Source organism: Microtus ochrogaster, chromosome 7, assembly GCF_000317375.1.
Source record: "Microtus ochrogaster isolate Prairie Vole_2 chromosome 7, MicOch1.0, whole genome shotgun sequence".
Classification (NCBI taxonomy): Eukaryota; Metazoa; Chordata; class Mammalia; order Rodentia; family Cricetidae; genus Microtus; species Microtus ochrogaster.
The window spans coordinates 44,996,474-45,015,750 of NC_022014.1; the positions used below are offsets into that span (position 1 = coordinate 44,996,474).

At 52.7% G+C, this 19,277-nt stretch overlaps 1 protein-coding gene across 3 annotated transcripts; it reads right to left on the reverse strand.

Annotated features, from left to right (window-relative positions):
• Positions 1-1,686: 1,686 nt before the first annotated feature.
• Positions 1,687-8,542, reverse strand: Irf1 (interferon regulatory factor 1). Of its 3 annotated transcripts, none has more exons than XM_005350084.3 (10): positions 8,334-8,542; positions 7,266-7,357; positions 5,832-5,931; positions 5,004-5,180; positions 4,864-4,913; positions 4,624-4,759; positions 4,340-4,459; positions 3,810-3,859; positions 2,856-2,991; positions 1,687-2,639 (listed from the first exon to the last, which is right to left on the reverse strand). In XM_005350084.3, exons 2-10 carry the CDS (start codon positions 7,350-7,352, stop codon positions 2,515-2,517), a joined length of 981 nt encoding a protein of 326 aa, XP_005350141.1. In that variant the 5' UTR covers positions 7,353-7,357; positions 8,334-8,542; the 3' UTR covers positions 1,687-2,514. The 3 variants fall into 3 exon arrangements, with proteins under 3 accessions (XP_005350141.1, XP_026635919.1, XP_026635918.1); XM_026780118.1 differs by lacking the exon at positions 8,334-8,542 and adding an exon at positions 8,012-8,104; XM_026780117.1 differs by lacking the exon at positions 8,334-8,542 and adding an exon at positions 7,914-7,992.
• Positions 8,543-19,277: the final 10,735 nt, after the last annotated feature.

The window sequence follows — 19,277 nt, forward strand, 5'->3', positions numbered from 1 at the left end:
CAGGAGACCCGAAAGCTGTGTCCTGACCGTCCACCCTCAGGCAGGCATCCCTGGGAGCTGGCTGTCTTAAGAACTGTTGTGTACTTATGGCTCCTTAACGCTACTTTCAGAAACTTCTGAGGACCTACGTATAGAGCTTGTGTTCATTCACCCAGGCACAACTCTGGAAGATATCGCTTCAGCTGGGGGATGGGGTCATGGGGAGTGTGTGTGTGGGGGTTGGCTCAGTTGGTGAAGTGTTTGCAAGTAAGTATGAAGACCTGAGTTCAACCTCCAGGACCCTTAAGTCAGGGGTGGTGGTGCATATTGGTAATTCCAGTGATGGCAACATGGGAGGCAGAGGGAAGTGGACCCTTGGAAGCTCAGATGTCAGTTAGGATAAGCTGCCGGATGAAGGCCCAGGCCAGAGACCCTGCCTCAAACAATGGAACGCTCCTGAGGAGGGAACACCTAAGAAGTTGCCTTCTAATCTTCATGTACATGCATGCAAACAAGGTTTTTCTTTTTTTTCCTTTGGTTTTTCGAGACAGGGTTTCTCTGTGGCTTTGGAGCCTGTCCTGGAACTAGCTGTGTAGACCAGGCTGGCCTCGAACTCACAGAGATCCGTCTGCCTCTGCCTCCCGAGTGCTGGGATTAAAGGCGTGCGCCACCATCGCCCGGCCCAAACAAGGTTTTTCTAATGCTCGGACAGCCGGGCGGTGGTGGCGCACGCCTTTAATCCCAGCACTCCGGAGGCAGAGGCAGGCGGATCTCTGTGAGTTCGAGGCCAGCCTGGTCTACAAAGGGAGTTCCAGGACAGGCTCCAAAACTACTGAGAAACCCTGTCTCGAAACCCCCCCCCCAAAAATCTAATGCTCGGACAGGCTAGCAATCAGTCCCCTCCGATCTGTCCTCAGGATTTATCTGTTATTTAGTACAAATGAGTCCAAACCAGTCACTGGTGACATGGGACTATTCAGATTTTCACTAAAAGTCAAGTTCCCGAATGTATCACTGTGTGGACAGACACACTGCGTAGAGTTCCTTCCCAGTGAGACCCAGTACAGCAGGCCCTGGAGACGCTGCCTGCACTGTTGTCTGTTCCGGTCGGTTGTCCTACCAGTTGTTCACTGTTCGGAATGGCACCTGTTCCTTCAACAGAACAGATGGGCTCTGGCTTCTTCTGAGTGAGTCACAGACCAACAACTGACCCCCAAGCATTGTGACATGAGTTCGAACCCAGGACCCACAAAGTTAAAGTTAAGTAAAAACTCCTATAAGTTGACCTCTGACCTCCATACATACACACTAAGCAAATAATGTAGGATTACTCAAACTCAGCAGGCAGAACAAGCAGATCTGAGTCTGAGGCTAGCCTGGTCTGCGTAGTGAGTTCCGGAACAGCCAGGGTTACTTAGCGAGACCCTGTCTCAAAAAAACCAAAAATAAATAAAAACTTAACTCCATCCTGTAGCAAATGAGTATAAATGAGCATGTCCTTGCGACGTGGCATGACGTCCCCCACCCTCCTGCCACCTTCTTCTTGACCATAACTGGAAAGATTCATGACAGATGCATGTCACCGCTCAGCCCAAGCTGAGGCAGACCGCCAAAGACTGCCGCCAGAGTGTTTCCATAAACAGTAAAACAGATTATGATTTCTAAGTAAAAAGCCACAGGCCTTGTAAACAATTAACATTTTATAAAAAGACAAATATACATATTTACACAGATCCATATGCGATCAAATACAATTTTGTAGTTAGGTGGCGTTTTCAATAGTTAAAGTCACGCCAAGGCGCTCACAACCCCTCCCTGGGCCTGCTGAGGACTGCCGAGGCCTGAGGAGACCGTGGGCACCATGCAAGGCACTGTATAAATAAATGTGAAGGCCGAGAACTGGGGAGAAATGTTAGTGTACGCCTTTGAGCAGAATGTGACAAGGTCTGCAGAGAAAGTGCCATGTTTTTTCCTGAGCCCCACACCTGAAGCCGGTAGTGAGGCAGAGCTCCTCGGAGGCTAAGGGAGCCCAGCCTCACAGGGCCCCGTTTTCTCCTTCACAGTTTACTGGCTTTGGAACCATCCCAGGGCTCGGCTGGGAAGGGCAGCAATTCTTTGGGAATAAGACTCACTTAGTGCAATTGTCTCCCAGTACAGAGCCAGCCCTGGGGTCAAGGCTGTGCTCTTTTCTGAGGTCACCGGCCTGTTCCCCTCAGGGCCAGCCCAGTGACAAGATCCTCTCCAGGCAACAAGGCTGGAGTGTAAAAAAACCAGAGGATGACTCCTGCCCTTGTCTTCCACCCTCACAGCAATCTCAGAACCCCAACTCCATTTGCACAAGACTTAGGGCCAGCTTCACCCACAAGAAGAACTCAGACCGTGGCCTTCCAAGTCCTCAGAGTCCACTGACCCAAGGAGGGTGGGCTTTTCTCCGTATGGCAGTGGGGCCCACAGCACTCTGCTTTTCTGTTTCACAGCCGCCACGATGCCAGGCCTTGCTCCCCCAGATGGGCAAGAATGGGTCAGGGACACAAACTATGGTGCACAAGAAATGGCTTGAATGGGGGGCAGCCTGACAGCGGAGGGAAGCATGTTTAAGTTGTCCATCCAGATGGAGTCCACACTTGTGAAGGAACGTGGTAGGCCCATCCCAATGTCCCCTAGACGACAAAAAAAAAAAAAAATGCTGTATAAGGAACCTCACACAGTTGTGGAGAGCAAGCAGCAAGCAGAGCTCATCCTCAGCATGGCAACAGCAGCTCACTGCTATACCTGCTGGCCCAGTTTTAAAAGGAGCTTTTATCTGGCTCTGCCCCCAAGCATTCCCCAGTCTCCATAAGCTTCTCCAGAACCATAAAGACCTGGAGACCTCTTACCTCCAGGGCTGTCAATCTCTGGTTCTTCCTTGCAGCTGAAGTCTCCATAGACAGAAGAAGGCTGGGCTCCTGGTTCGTTGAGCAAGTATCCCTTGCCATCCACGCTTGTCGGCTGCCATTCGGACTGCTCAAAGAGCTGGGGAGGGAACATGAAGCCATCAGCTATCTGCCCGTGCAGACTCACCCCGTAACCCTCCCCACCATAAGCTAATCCGCTTGGACACATCTATAATCTCCAATGGGTGACAATATGCAAAACTGCCAAGACAAGCCTGAGAGCAGCGGGGGCACGAAGGGACAGGCGGGCAGACGTAAAGCTACCTGGGCCGTTGGCCTACGTGTCCCTCTCTTCCTTTCCCCATGCTCTGACGCAGAATCTGCATGACTTCCCTCAACTGGGGGAAGCCACAGCAACAGGCAGGGCAGCTTCAAAGGTTAGCATAACAAGCCTGGAAGGCTGAAGACAAGGAACTAGACCCATGTCTCAGTGATCTGTGCTCCGGGGCCAGAGTCGGGATTAAACTACCGTAAAAACTTTTATAGTCACACTGAAAACTGAAGCTGACAAAAGGAAACTGCCAAAGAACTTGCTAAAAAAAAAGGTTCTAAAAACAATTTTTTTTAAGCCATCTTAGTACAGATTCCAAAAGCTGATTATTGGAACCTGATGTGCATTTCCCAGACTCGAAGGGCTGGGCATGCTGGGGCGGAGGACACAGTGCTGACGGGGTTGACTCAGAGCTGTCTGGGACCCTGAGGCTTGCTTCAGGATGGCCTGCTAGAGACTAGGCTCCTCACCGGCTGAGGCAGCAGTCCCCCCAACACACAGGGCGGGGGTACTTGTGGGGCTATGCAGCTAAGCACCTGGATCGACAATTGCATCTGCCCGCACTGATCTGGAAGCTTCTCCTAGCTTGCGCTTCCTTTGCAGATGCGGTACGGAAAGGGATTTACCTTCATGATGTCCTCAGGTAACTTCCCTTCCTCGTCCTCATCTGTGGCAGCTGTGAGGAAGGGCAGCGGTGAGTGATCCATGTTTGCCCTGCAATTCCACCCCACCAGCTCCAGCACCCCCACCAGCTCCAGCTCCAGCACCCCCACCCTCCAAACCCCCACGCCTCCCAACTAGCATCTTGCCTGCCCTGGAGATTCCAGAAGGGACGGATGACTCACCCTCCCCAACTATGGAACAAGGCCACATCCCACCCCTTTACTTCCTTCCTCATCCTCACAACGGAGGGCAGAGAAGCCAGGAGCACTAGCCACCTTTGACCAAGAAAGACGTGGACTGATCCCCTCCCTCCTGATCTGCAGCACACCAAAGCTCTGAACTGTCCTTGTGTCTCAGGGTCTTGTTTCATGCCCTAGGGGCTGGGTTAAGTAGTCCCCAGCCCCAGTTCCACGAGCTCAACAGCATGTACGTTTCTGAGCATCTACTTCCCCTCAAGACCCTTGGAGGCAGGCCAGGCCCCAACAGTACAAACCTTCAGAGGTGGAGGGCATGGGCGACACCTGCAAGTTATACAGATCGCTGGTGCTGTCTGGCATAATGTCCTGCATGTGCCACTCGGGGAGACTGCTGCTGACGACACAGGGCGACAGTGCTGGGGGAGGGTGCAACAGAAAGCACAGGTCAGGACGGCATGCTTTCTTAGTCTGCAGTGCACCGGCCACTCCATCCTGGAGCCTTCTCTTAACAGGCTCCTCCCTGCTCCCATTATGCCTTAGACCGGACCTACGAGCACCCTTGCCGGATTGGCGCCCTCACCTGGAGTAAGGTCATGCCGCTCCAGGTCCAAGTCCTGACCCAGGTAGCCCTGAGTTGTGTAGCTGCTGTGGTCATCGGGCAGTGTCGAGCTGCTGAGTCCGTCAGAGAAGTTGTCAGGGCTGGCATCTCCACAGAGCTGCAGAGAGAAGACAGCTTAGACCCGCTGTGGCACCCCACACTGCCTACCCTGCCTACGGTAGGTGACCAAAGGCTGGGCCGGCCACACAGAACCGCACTCACCTTCCTCTTGGCCTTGCTCTTAGTGTCTCGGCTGGACTTGGATTTTCTCTCTGCGGGACAGACAGAATGTGAGTCCCCGCTGATCTTCCTTGTGCCCTTCTTCCCCCACCCCCTCCTGAGGACCCAGTGCTCTTAGTTACCTTTCCTCTGGTTCTTGGTGAGGGGTGGCAGCATCCGGTACACTCGTACAGCCGAGCTGCCCTTGTTCCTGCTCTGGTCCTTCACTTCCTCGATGTCTGGCAGGGAGTTCATGGCACAACGGAAGTTTGCTTTCCATGTTTTGGGATCTGGTTCCTTTTCCCCTATTTTGTATCGGCCTACAGAACAGGATAATGAATGCATCTGTCAGCTGCTCCCTGGGCTGGGATGTACCCCAGACATCAGTACTGGTGAAACTAGCAAAAACCACTGGCCTCAGGCCCTGGGAGTTCTCATATGCCCAGGGTTGACCCAGACATCCAAGAGGTATGTGAAGGGGCTCACTTGAGTGTCTCTATCCTAAAATGTACTCATTGCCTTAGGCCATGGCACTCCCTGCTTACACTATCAGTAGCCAGACGTGGCTAATACCATGATGTTTCCAACATGGAAATGAATGGGCAGAGTGGGAACAAGGACAGTTACTATTAGGTCAGAATTGGACCAAGAACCTGATTCCTAAAACCTGAAGCCACCAACCAGATGTGGCCTCAGCCAAGGACCTTAGAGTCCGTACCTTGAGAAAGGAAGCTGAGAGTCACCTTTGGTGCCCCACTCACAGCTGTTTCTAGCTACAGACCCCCTGAAGCATGCTTTCTAAGATTTCCGCCTTTGTAAATCCTCCGAGAACTTGCTAAAACAACGGATTCTGTCCTAGAGAAACACAGGTGCGCCTGATCCCCTGCTCCAATAATCCTACATGTTGTCTTGGGGAGCTTGGAGCCACCCAGAGCCCCCCAGTCTCTCTGCCCCACCGCCACCCTGCACACCTGTGTGAATGGCCCAGCTCCGGAACAGACAGGCATCCTTGTTGATGTCCCAGCCGTGCTTAGCAGCATGCTTCCATGGGATCTGGAAGGTCATCTCTTCCTGAAGAGTGGACACATTAAGACTGTGTCAGCTCAGAGACCACAGGTTTTGTGGCTGAGTATGCCCAGCCCCCACGTATGGGAAAAGACTGACTTCCCCTTTTCACCCCGACATCTGGCCTGGATTAACCCATCCTTACTGCCTTAAACAAGCTATTCTGCATCTGTCAGGAGGGGTCTGGGTTCTGCTGAGCCTCAGCACCAGAAGCTCAGCAAAGACACCCCTGCCCCACACACCTGTTGCAGATGTGCTGAGAGCCGTAAGGGGCACCCTCTCTCAGCCCTGGCCTGGCAGGTCTCTGATGCTTCTCTCTGGCTCGGAGCATGGGAACACAGGAACTTCCTGCATTAGAGTCTACTCAGGACACCTGGAACCACTTGCTCCTACACAGGGTAGGTCATACCCTTAAGGGAGCCCAAGCCAGACATGGATGCTGTGTAATGCTGTGTCCTATGTCTTCTGGGGATGTGTGTGTGTGGGGGGGGGGTTGTTTGTTTTTAATAAAAGATTATGTATGGGGACAACAGCCACAATGATAAATAAAGGTTTAGGAGTTTTTCTTGTTTTATTTTTAAGTGTGTGTGTAGGACCGCGTGCGTGCAAGCAGCCAGGGTGCTTTTGTGGAGGTCAGAGGTCAACCTGCAGGAGTTGCCTCTCCTCCTATCAGGAGGGAGGTAGGGATCAAAGTCAGGCTGTCAGACTGTCAGGCTTGGCAGCGGGCCTCTTTACCTGCTGAGCCATTACCAACTACCTAGACTTTCAGTCAAGTTTGTTCGAGTTCAGTCTTAGCCTTCACACTTTTTGCGTGATCTTGTAATCTACCTTCAAGTGCCTCAATTTCCTTATCTGAGACCCATCTCGCAAGATTACTAAGATTAAAATGCAGACTATTAGTAACATATTTAGAAGGACAACAAGCACAGAGCAATTACTATCTAGTATCGTTGCTAAGTCTATGTGGTCAATGCTGCCGTGTGTACCAGTTGTGGCTTCCTGGGCTACAGTAAGTGGGTCCCCTGCTGGGCCGGTCATGTTCCTGCCCAACACCGTCTGTCTATCAACTGCAGCCATGTAGATGTCCCATGTACAGCAAGTTTCTCTCATTTGCTCTGCAGATGCTGGGAGTCTTGGTGCTGAGAACTGTACCTCTAGGAGGGTGGACTGGCCTTCTTCAGGAAGGAAGAAGCATGAGGCGCAAGTCAGACCTTGCACGTCCTGGCCTGCAGCGCCCACTGGGAAATAGATCTTCCTGCTCTATTATTTCCACTAATGAAACTTTGGTCCCCAGGAGGACATGGGTTAAAACAGTGGCAGAAACACCCAGTAACACTCACTTTATTAATCCAGATCAGTCCCGGAATTTGGTTGGAATTAATCTGCATCTCTAGCCAGGGTCGCATTCGCATCCGAGTGATAGGCATGGCGGCTGGAGGGAGAAGACGGAAGGTCTGTGTTTGGAATCTGTTAAACAATCCTGGGCACTGCCCTGTTCCACCCAAGGCCACTCAATTACCTTCCCCTGCCCTCACACCTAGGTCATTACCCTCCCCCTGCCATCAGTCAGGTACCAGGTTCTACAGTCAAAGAGAGAGAACCCTGCAATAGAACGAAAGTGCACCCCAACATCGTGGACAAAACCAACTGCCCCTTCTGGCATTCTCTCCCAGACAGTCTCAAGAGGAGACAAGCAAGTCTGGATGGCTTCAGGGTTTATGTGCAAAAAGAGTCAAATACACAAACATTTCAATGCCAGAACTTTTTTCTCAAAATGCAATCTTTGAAGGAAGGGACTACTGTTGCTCGTTGTCACTCCCAGCTCTGCACCTTCCAAGCAAGTCACCCTCCATCCCGGTCACTTCCCCCTAACATCCTCCAATCCACCCTATGTCCCCTGAAAGCCGATGCCCACAACGCATAGGCTGGAGCGCAACCCCTTCCGGCCTGGTTTCCCCTGCTGCAAAGAGAAGTGGCGCAAGCAACACCTGTGGCACCTCCTCCCGAAACCCCTGTAGTTCACGACCGGGTCCAGCCACTCAGGGCAACGAGCCAACCTCTGCCACCGAGCACCACGGGCCCAAACCTGGGGCACAGAGCGCCGAGCTACGACCGTCAAGAGTACGCGTGGGCGGACGCTCGAGACCCTCGGTACTGCTCGTGGATGCGCGCGACGGACTCTCTGGGCCACCCGAGAGGCCCCGCAGCGGCTCCGCGCACGCAGACCGCCGAGCGCAGCCAGAGGGCGGTGCACGCCGCGGCCCGCCTCCCGCCCGCTCGCGAGCAGCGCCCGCCCGAGCCCGCGCGCCACCCCGGCCCAGGGTATCCCTGGCCCCCACTTCCTGGTGTCCCGCGCGCCTTTTGTTCCACGCCTCCCGTTGGTACCCTCGCAGCCCCGACGGGCTCACCTTTGCAGCAGGAGCGATCCACAGAGGGTACCCGAGAGCGAGGCACGGGTTGCGGTGTAAGTAGGTACGCGATGCGCGCAGAGAGCGTGCGAAGAATCCCCGGGATGCTGGGGTCCGCGGGCCACGGCTGACTTTGGTTCGGCTCGGCCTGGTTTGGCTCGGCTCAGACCAGTCTAAGAGCACGTCCTACCTCGACGAAGGAGTAGCGCGCACTGGCGAGTCCGCGGCGCCGCAGAGAAAACCAAACACTTAGCGGGATTCCCCGGCCCGGATTCGGCCACGCCCCCGCCGGGGCGCTCACGCGCGCCCATTGGCCGGTGCCGCCTCATCATTTCGGGGAAATCAGGCTGTTGTAGAGCTAAGCAGCTAAGGGGAAGTACAAGGCGACTGTGCTCCCCACCCCCTCGGGCCCGCGCCGCCGCCCCGGGGCTCCCGCGGGCCCGCCCCCACGCTCCACTCCACCCTCGGGCCCCCTCGCCTGTCTTGGAAAGCGAGCCTCTTGCCCTCGTTCTGCATACTCTGGCTCCTGTGACCGTCTTCCCCCTCTCCTCCACCGGGGACCTCTAACTCCTAGGTTTCCAGGACACCTGCTTCCCTCTCCAGAAGGGACCCCGGGACTGAATCACCCTGAAAATCAATCTGGTAATGAAGTGTCAAGAAAGGAGGTATTCGGTCCCTATACTGCCTTAGGTGACACTTCTCTTAACGGTCGGTCGCTCGGCTACTATGGGAAATTGAGGCAGAAGGCCTAACCTGCTGCAGGTGTTATGTGGAGTTGCTTGTCAGGAACTCCCAACCTGGGCTCTGCAGGCATAGCTATCGAAGGACGCAGGGAATCTTAATTTCCTTAACCACAAAATGGCAATAACCCCCTTGCTAGTCTACAGTGATGGGAGAGCATTGTATCCTGATGGGGAGAGATGTGTGTGCTCTACCTGGGCACAAGATGCTGATGTGATTTCCTGTACCCCACGGGGTTCTAGCAGTGACCAAGGTGACCCTCCTCCCTTGTACCCTTGGGACTACCTGAGACCAAGGGAGTGGAGGGAATTTAGAAGTCGCCGTTGGTTCCTTTTAGGACTCTTGCCGCAGCTCTACAACCTCACCGTAGCCTTTTGGGAGAGAGTTCCTCCCTGCTAACTATTGAAGTCATTCCTGAGTCCCCAAAGCCTGGCTCTGGAGAAGTTCTGGGTAGCATTGAGAAATCGTGGCTAAGGCGTTGAATCTAATGAAAGGAACGGGGACCCAGGTCCCAAGGGGTTCGTATAGGCAGCGTGGGCTAACTGGTGCTCACAAGCACACCTTGCCAGATTGTTCCCCTAATGGCTGGCTGGTGTGTACATGTTCCATCCAGAACTCTGGCCCCTCGGGCTTCTTCCTAGACTTCCTCACACGGCTCCTGACTCACAAGTATATCAGTCCTCACCGGTGTCATTCTCCCGTGTCACTTTCCTTGCCCTAAACACCCAGTTGGAGTGTCGCAAGCTGTAATACACACATCCATGAAGGAATGAACCTGTCAATCATTTCTCTGACTCATAGAGAAGGAGAATGAAGGAGCTAGGAGAATCAAGATGGCAGGAGGACCTTGCTGGAAGTACTGATACTCTAGAATGATTGGGGGAGGGGTGAGATGTGGGGTATTTGAAGTGGCAAATAAGAGTAGGGGTTGCTGCAGGAACTGAGACCTTCTGAATAAGTGACTCAGAGCTGTGGCACCTGCTTTCTGAGCAGCAGATTCCCATCTTGTATTGAGGCAACCTGACAGTCATTGAAAAATTCAAAATGAGATTAGGGAGAGGAACTTCATAACTCTTGCAGCCCACGGAGACCCTATTGAAAGCAACAGGAGACTACAAAAAAAAAAAAATACCAGTGTGGGTATGCATAATGAGAGTCAGCTCATGTCCTGGAATGTTGTATCTGCAGCGTTGTTAGTGATGGGTACCTGTTTTCTGTCCTAAGGATAAGTAAAAATTTACCTAATGAATACCCTGTTGTAGGACATTCAGGTTATTTCCATTTTCCCCCCAATGGAGACAACACCCGTGAGCAAAATCTACACACACGCTAACAATTTTCCGCCCAGGAGACACTCCCCACCCCACCCCCACTGCTTGGATTCACCAGCGAAACTGACATTTACATCTTTTAAATGTTCTGTGAGGCTTTTGTTTTATTTCCATTTTGACTCTGGGGATTCTTATTTATTTTTAGTTTATTTTTGCTTTGGTTTTTTTTGAAAGAGGGTTTCTTGTAGCCCAGGTAAGCCTTGAATGCCTCATCTTCCTACCTTTATTTCCCAAGTGCTGGGGTTACAAGCCCGTCCCACCATGCTTGCCTGGTGCTTAATTTTAAATTCTAAGACTCTGCCTCTGACTGGGGGTGCTGTGCTTTTTGTTTTTTGCTAACCCTTGTTGAGTTCCATTTTGTTTTTTGTTTTTCTGAGGCAGGGTTTCTCTATGTAGCCGTGGCTCTCCTGGAACTCGTAAACCAGGCTGGTCTATAAAACTCAGAGATTCACCTGCCTCTGCCTCCCAAGTGCTGAGATTAAAGGCATTCACCACCACACCCCCACCAAGTTCCCAACGTTTTTATTGTTACTGCCTTTTCCCTTTCTTCTTATTTGTGAAACAGCTCGCTTATCCCAGGCTGGCCTTGAATTTCGGATCTTCCTGCTTTGACTTCTCAAATGCTGGGACTGCAGTTCTATGCACCACTTCATCTGGAATACTGGGTCCTGAGCCTGGCACCTAGGCTTCGTGCATGCTGGGCAAGCACTTTGTCCACTGAGCCACGTCCTCAGCTAGGCTCAAACTCTCCTTCTTCCCACCCTACTTCCTGCCCCTTCAGTTGTTCTTAGAATAGGGTAGAAAACAACAGGGCTGGAAGGATGGCTTAGTGAGAAGACGACCTGCTGCTCTTGCAAAGGCTTTGCAAAAGAGTTTGGATCCCAGCACCCACTTGGGCCTCTCAGGACCTCCTGTGACTCCAGCTCCTGGAGCTCTGACGCCCTCTTCTGGCCTCTGTGGGCACCGCACTCACATGCACAACACCCATTACTCACACAAGGAGAAATCTTTTTTTTTTTTTTAAGAAAGAAATGACTTATTCTTCTCTGGGCCCCCGTTGGCTGTAAACCACAGAAAATCTCTGCCCATCACTTCTACTTGTTGAGAAGATTGTTAACCACTGTTTTGGACTGAGTTCCAGCACCAGGCTCCATCAGATCAAATAAAATGGAGTCCCTCGTGCTAAGCACTACTTTATTCACTGAAATGTTTTTTTTTTTAAATATTTATTTATTATGTGTACAATATTCTGTGTGTATGCCTGCAGTCCAGAAGAAGGCACCAGACCCCATTATAGATGGTTGTGAGCCACCATGTGGTTGCTGGGAATTGAACTCAGGACCTTTGGAAGAGCAGGCAATGCTCTTAACCTCTGAGCCATCTCTCCAGCCCTATTCACTGAAATGTTAAAGGAGTACACAGATCCTGAGCCAAACCAGGTGTTCCTAAAAGGCAGAGTTTTCAGTCCTAAGACGTGACAATGCACTCTGAACCACCCTAACATTAACCAATCAGGTTTTTTTCTGTTTTATTTCCTTGTTCTGACTTCACAGACACCATCCCACTGCTGCCCAGCCGGAGCGCTTGCTCGGGTCTAATTCGCGAATCAAAGCCAGTGAAACTCTTAGTCAAATTTCCTACAGTTTCCCCCTGTGAAGTCAGGTAGACTATCAGCCCTTCCCAAACTATTAAACACCATTAAACACTCCTTAAATGGAAGGAAACCATCAGCCTTCCACTGTGTTCTCCCCTGAACACTTTTCTCCTCACTTCTGTCTTCCTTCTGTTGACCCTCCCCACACCAGAGCCCCCCCCGCCATGTTCCCCACTATTTAGCAATATTTCCTTGCCACTAACTTCCATTTCTACCAATCCTCCCCCCCACACCTTTTTTTTTTTTTTTTTTTTGGAAACAAGGTCTCATATAATCTAGGTCATCCTTTTCAAAATATATGCTTGAACCGGGTGATGATGGCACACACCTTTAATCCCAGCTCTCGGGAGTGAATTCAAGTCCAGCCTGGTCTACAGAGTGAGTTCTAGGACAGCCAGGACTACACAGTGAAACCCTGCCTCAAAAAAACCAAAACAAACTATATGTTTATTATAACATGCGTGTGTGCATGTTCATGTATGATGGTGTACATGCCACAGAGCACATGTGAGAGAACAACCCAGGGCATCAGTCCTCAACTTCCACCTTGTGGTTTTATGTATGCTCCAGAGAACAAAGATAGGTCATCGGGCTTATGTAGCAGGTTCCTTTACCTGCTAAGTCATTTCCCTGCCCCCTAAGGCTGGCACTAAGTTCCTGCTCCTCATGCCTCTACCTCCCAAGTGCTGGAGTTGCAGAAGTGTCCCACCACACTTGGCTTCCCTTTCTGCCCCTGAAAAACTCAGAACAAATGCCCAGTTTCTATGCAGCCAATCAGAACTCCTCCCCTCTCACCTTTGCCCCTGGGCTTTAGCTTTCTGGGTCGTATCTCTCATCCCTGGTGCCTCTTGAGCACGGAGCACGGGCTGTTTTTTTCTATAAGACTCTAGCAGGTGCCTTCCACCCCGCATCTGGAGTTAGCTGAGAGTTGGAGGAGAATGGTTACCTGTCCTGGTCAGCGGCATGCGCATGCGTAGGGCTCGCTCCCCAAAGTCCGCTGGCTCAATTAGGATGAGTATATCTTCCCTGATGGGCCCTGAGGTTCTCTGGACTTCCAGAGGGGCTGGCCAGAGTCTCCTTGACCTTGACGTGACTTTGATCGGAACGCTGGGGGTGCCGGGAGGGTGTAGCTTGGTTGACCGAGCACCGGTGTAGCACGAGCAAAGCTCTGGTTCCAGCCCCAGCACCGCAGAAACCAGGCATGGTGATTTATCCCTGTAATCCCAGCCCCAGGGGCGGGAGGGACAGGCCAGTCTGGGGTACATGAGATGGGGGGAAGGGAAGAAAATCATCCACACACACATTGTAGTAGCCTCTCCCCTGATGAACCAAGTCCTGTCCCCTGCCACCTCCCTCCTGTTCTCTGCCTCTTTGGTTATGATTTCACAATCGCCTTCTAAGTGGGGGTCTTGTTAGTCCCGAACCAAATTCCTTGCTAAATGATGTCACCTGATGCTTATTACGCTCCTCCGTGCTTGTGCTGATAGACAGGTGTGGGACAGGAAACAGAAATCCGAAGTAGGGGAACCGGGTCCAGGTCTGGTGACGTTTGAATTAGGTTTTTGACTGCTCCCAAGAGCATACAAGCCAGGTACAAGCATACGGCAGGGCTTCCAGACTTGCAGGCCCAAAGGGCCTCCTAGCAGCCAAGTTCTCCATTTTCACAGCAAACCTCTTCATGCAGGACCTATGTCAACTGGCAGAGCGCTTGCCTAGCACGCATGAAACTCTAGGTTCGATCTGAAGCATTGCGTACACTTGAGGTGCTGCGCCCACTTGTAATTTCGGCACTGGTAAAGTCGGGCCAGAGGATCAGCAGTTCGAGGTCACTCTGGGCTACACAGACCCTGTCTAAAAACTAAGTCAAATATCAAAGCATCCAAAACCATCCCAAAGCTTGACAAGACATTTCAGGTCCCACCACTGTGACTGTGAGACGCTTGGGCAGAAAGAAAAATCTTAACTTATTCAATAAATGGAAATCGCTCTTCTGCTTAGGGTTAGCCCGAAGTTTGGCTCTGGGGAATTGGCCGGGCACGAGACCAGCCCCTCCCGCTCACAGCTTTGGCACTCGCTCTGTATGACACAGCAGAATAAACGTTGTACCGTTATTTTATTTTATTTTATTTTTTTAAACCCAGAACTCGGAGGGTGGGAGGCAGCAGCTGACTGGGAAAGCACGGGGTCCTACGCTGGGTCCCAGCATACTGGAATCGCGGCGCCCTGATGGTAGTGTCTGTGCCGCTCCGGAACTTATCGCCCCTCCCCCGCCCGCTGGAGTGTGCGTGTGGCCGTGTGGGCTGCCACTGGGGCCCGCTGCGGAGTTTCATTTCTTATAAACACAGCATTGGGAGGAAAGAGGCCTCGGTTCCCATCCGCCCTGTGGGGCCCGGAGAGCCGAGTCGAGGAGACTGTGAGGCCAGTCCCAGAGGCCGTGACCCTGGGCAGGGCTGGATGAGAGCGGCACCCCTCCCTGTGGACGAGTCCTGCCGAGTAGCCGAGGCGCCACCCCCACCCCACACCAGGCTTCCCCGCCTGGTTTGGCCCTAGGGTGGACCCCCTCTTCTCCACATGATGTATTCTGATGCTGGGTGTGCGTGATTGGGGGAGAGTGGGCAACCAGGCCCTTTGGGCCAACTTCCACATTCCTGATCCGCCCCGACTTGGGGGTGAGTTGTAGGCTCCGTTCTGGCTGGCTTCCTGGAAAGGGAGGAGGGGGCAGGCGGGAGAAGCAGCTGGGCCGCCCAGGTGGCTGCCTATATTCTAACCCTACGCCTATATTCTCCCACGCCTGCACACTAGCTGCCTGCCCCACCCGTGCCAGGCAGCTCACCTGCCGGTGGCCAGAGGACTTCTTCCTCCCCTCCCCCACCCGCACCCAGCATTCCCCTGCTGCTGGGAGTTTCCACCTGGCTCAGCAGCTCTAAACTGTGTGGCCTGGGACGAGTTGCTAAACCTCTCTGTGCTAATTTACCATCGCTCCTTGGAGAGCTGAAACTGGCAAGCCTCTAGCAGCTCCTGCTCTTAATCCCCTCTGCCTATCCCCCTTCTCCGTCCCTACCCTTCCCCGGGGTTGGCAGGCACACAGTGCTGGAGGATGTCCCATAAGCGCAGTCCATCACTGTAGCCTGAGATAAGAACTTGTGGTATCTTGGCGTGTGCGCGTGTGTGTGTGTGTGTGTGTGTGTGTGTGTGTGTGTGTGTGTGTACACGTGCATGCACGCAGCGAACTGGCTAGGGTTCCGAATCCCAGTTTCTAACACCCACTCTCTGGGTTCGGTCGAACCGGGCTGGAGGGGGCGGGGCTTGGGTTTCGCTTTCTTGCCAACGTGGAGACAACAAGGAAATCGAGGAGTTTCCCGGAACCGCTGGAGGAGCGCTGAGCTCTGCTCCTAGCCGGGCAACTGGGACGGGCACGTGTCCAGAGTTCCTGGCCAGCAGCTCAGTGGAACTTCCAGTGGGAACTGGGGAAAACCAGCCCCGGAAAAGCCCCACCTCAGTGCACCTGCCCAGTTCTCTGCTGGCTGTTGTTTGTTCCCAAAGAAGGTGGGGACCTCAAGGGAGGACAGCAGAGGGGTGGCCGCACAGGGTACAATGGTAGTGGTCCACTGGCTGAGGATGGACTGTAAGGGCAGGTGGTACCTGAAGAATGACTGTCCCCATTTGAGTAGTAGGGTTTTATTGGTTGCCTTTGCAGGGGGACACATCTCACATAAATGCAAGCTGTTGTTGAAATCACTCCATAGCTCAGGATGTCCTTGAACTTCTGATCCTCCTGCCTCCACCTCTGAAATGTGGGCTACTCTGCCTGGTCTTTCCAGCTTGGGGTTTGATGCACGCCAGGCAGACACTTCTAACTGAGCCACATGACCGCTGGTGTGCGTGCCTGTGTGTGGAAATAGGGTTTCCTGAGCCCAGGCTGACTTCGAATTCCTGTATAGCTGAGGCTGGCCTGGAACTCATGATCCTCCTCATCTCCCATACCTTCTAATGCTGGGATTATTGGCACTGGTAACTGCTGGTTCATAGACACTCTTAGATCATTCTTTTTCTTTTCTATTGGGAAGATTTCTCCCTACCTGCTCCAGAAGACCTGACTCCCCTGCCCAGTATAGCCTGCCAAGCTGAAGGTTAGGAACAGTGACAGTCAGGGGCACAGGGACAGTCAATCAGTAAAGCTGATTGGATTCAGTGGCATGGAGTGGAAGGGGACTTCTGGATCCAGTCCCCTGGCTCCTAGCCCAGTCAGGTCCTGCAGAGGAAAGAATTCCTCTCTAGGAGTAGACTCAGCCCCTTCATGAGTGATTGAGCCCTGCCTCCCATGGGTCCTTGGGCAGCAAGAAGAGTGTCCTCATCCCAGAGGAATGCTGGCTGTGAGGTTGGCCACTTCCTTCTGTTCTTGGAAGCTGGAGCTCCAGTAGGGAGATAACTGGGCTGGGCCTGAATCTGAGCCAGGAAGCATTGCAGGGAATGGGGTGGGCAGGATGGGGTGTTGGGGGGGTGACAGAGACTAGGGAATGGGGCAGGCAGGATGGGGTGTTGGGGGTGGCAGAGACTAGGGAATGGGGAAGGGGGGATGGGATGTTGGGGGGGCGGAGACTACTTACTTCCCTTGCATCTTCAGTCCAAAGTAGAATCAATCTTAGGTCAAGGTGGGCAGGACCACCCAAAAGCCTGTGTTTCCTTAAATTCTTGGATCTCCCTCTTTGTAACCATAGCTGAGGCTGTGGTTTTTGGAAAGACAGGACTCACACTCAGTAGAGCTGCCTGGTCCAGAAGACGTGGGAACCATGGGAAGGCAGTTGTGGTGGCCATCTGGAAACAACCAGATTGCCAAGGGCCAGGCAGGCAGGCCAAACAGTGGCCCTTGACAGGCTAGTGTTGCTTTTTCCAGCCAGGTTCAGAATTGCCATGACCTAGAAGAGGGCTGGAGAAACTCTAAATGCTACAGGAGCAGAACTTGTGTTATGCCTACAGTCCCCGGTGACTCAGCCTGGGAATCCCGGTTCCAGGGGGGCTGCCCTGGGGATGAGGGTGGCTGGGCAGTCATGGCAACAATTGAGTGAGGCCCCAGAGAGAACGTGTTACTGTCCTTTCCTTCTGTGGCTAGGGAGCTTTTGGTGGTTTTCGTTTTTAAAGATTTACTTTTTAAGACCATTTGTGTGTGCTTGCCTCTGTCTGTGTGTGTGTGTGTGTGTGTGTGTGTGTGTGTGTGTGTGTGTGTGTGTGAGTGCAGTGCTCAAAGGAGATCAGAAAGGGGGTGCCAGATTCTCCAGTGCTAGAGTTACAGGCAATTGCGAGCTTCAGATGGGTGCAGGGAATATAACCTGGGTCCTCTATACGAGCAAGTGTTCTTACCACGGAACATTTTTTTTTGTTTTTTGAGTTAGAGAACCAACCGGTCCTAGCTCATAAAGCAGACCTGGGAGACAGCCTAAAGGTGTCTGTGTTGAATTTCTCTAGAGGTCACATTTGTGGAAGAAAAGTGAGACAAGAAGAAGGTGCGCGGCTTGCTTGCTACTATATCCTCAAGAGCCAGCCTGGGGCTCAGCGTGCCCTATGGGAAGTAGTGCAGGATGCACTGGAGAGAGAGTGGATGACAATGTATATGGGTGGATGATGAACGAGAGGTTAGATGAATGGATAAAAAGATGGATGGACGGGAGGGTAGATGGATGAGTGTGTGGATGAGTAGCAGGGAAGAGAGGCGGATCGATGGGACAGGGAATCAGACTGATAGGCTATGAATGCAAGGATGCATGGATGGTGCATGGATGGATGGATAAGTGGATCACTGGGAGAGCAGGTAGGCTCAGCTGGTCTTAGCAGTGTATACACTTTTCCCTGAAAATAATCCTAACAATAGAAACAATGTCTACAGAAACTTGCACTGCCTCGGTAGGAGGGACTGAAGAGTGTGGCTTGCCTGAGTGGCATTTGGGGTTGTTTATGCTCAGCTCCGTTCTTCCAGTGGGGCCTCGCTCCCTTTTCCATCACCCTCTCGATATGTGTGGTCCCTTGAAGTCCTCCTGAGACCCTGAGAGTCCCGTTGAAAGAACTGCCCACGCAGAAAAGAAGGGCTTAGACTTGTAGGTTCCGGCGAAATGGCTCTCCTCCTTTCCTGGAAGGTGAGCAAAGAGACTGGGTTGAGAGAACACTTAAAACCAACGTGAGAGATTCCAGTCTCTCTCCACCACAGTGTTAGGATCCAGGCCACGCCCACTCGCTGCAGCCCCTTTCATCCCTGAAGTAAATAGCGAGCCCCCTACTGGGAGCAGATCTGCCTGAGGAATTGCTCACCGAGAAGCTGGGGTTCCCGGAGAATGGCAGGTGCCATTCTCACTTCCCCTAGGAAGTTCACAGATTTCAGGTTGCCAGACTCCTAGGGTCATAGAGGACCTACTGGTGAAGACACTTCCTTCCCAGGAAATGGGCTGCTTGGCCTCAGGCTCCAGATCTGAAACCTCCCCCACCCCTTTCCTCTGAGACCTACAGGAAGGGACTCCCATGCCGCCCTATGGGCTTGCGAGTTCTTCTCTGTTATCTGTCTATATATCTATGGTATTGGGGCCTGAGCACTCCTCAGAGTCCCGGATGCTTGTTTGCCTGTTTGTGTGTCCATGTTTATACTTCCTCTAATAAGCTTCTAACACAAAAGGAGGCCTGTCTGGCAGTAGGCAGGAGGTAGGCAGAGGACTCCACCCCCACCTGATGGTCAGGAAGAAGTAGTGCTGGTCTCGGGCTGGATGAGTGACAGACCACAGTGAGTGCGTCACCATGTCAGACAGCCAGAATGCAGTGCTGTACAGGGAGTGTCCTGGAAGACTGGGCTCTGTCAGCGGAGCCAGAATGAACCGTGGCATACTGGGAGAAGTTCTGCGCCAGGGAGCCTGTGGTGACTTGTCTATCATTCTTAGGAAACAAAACCCATGCCTTAATATTCCTAAGGAATAGAATAGAGCACTTCCCACAGCCGCGTGGGCTGGGGTGCCAGTCAGTGGCTTATGCAGGAGTTCTCATAGAGCAGGAACTCCAGGATGCTGAGGACTTTGGGTGGCTGATGCCCGTGGGGTGTGTTGTTCAGTAAGGCAGTCTGTGGATCCCCTTCGCTAGCCTGCATAGACAGTCTCCGAGGGCGAAGGGAGCTTGGCTACCTCCTACAGGAGGCAGTAAGTGCCTCTTTCTATGTGTCTGCTTCTGTGTGTCACACCTGGAGTA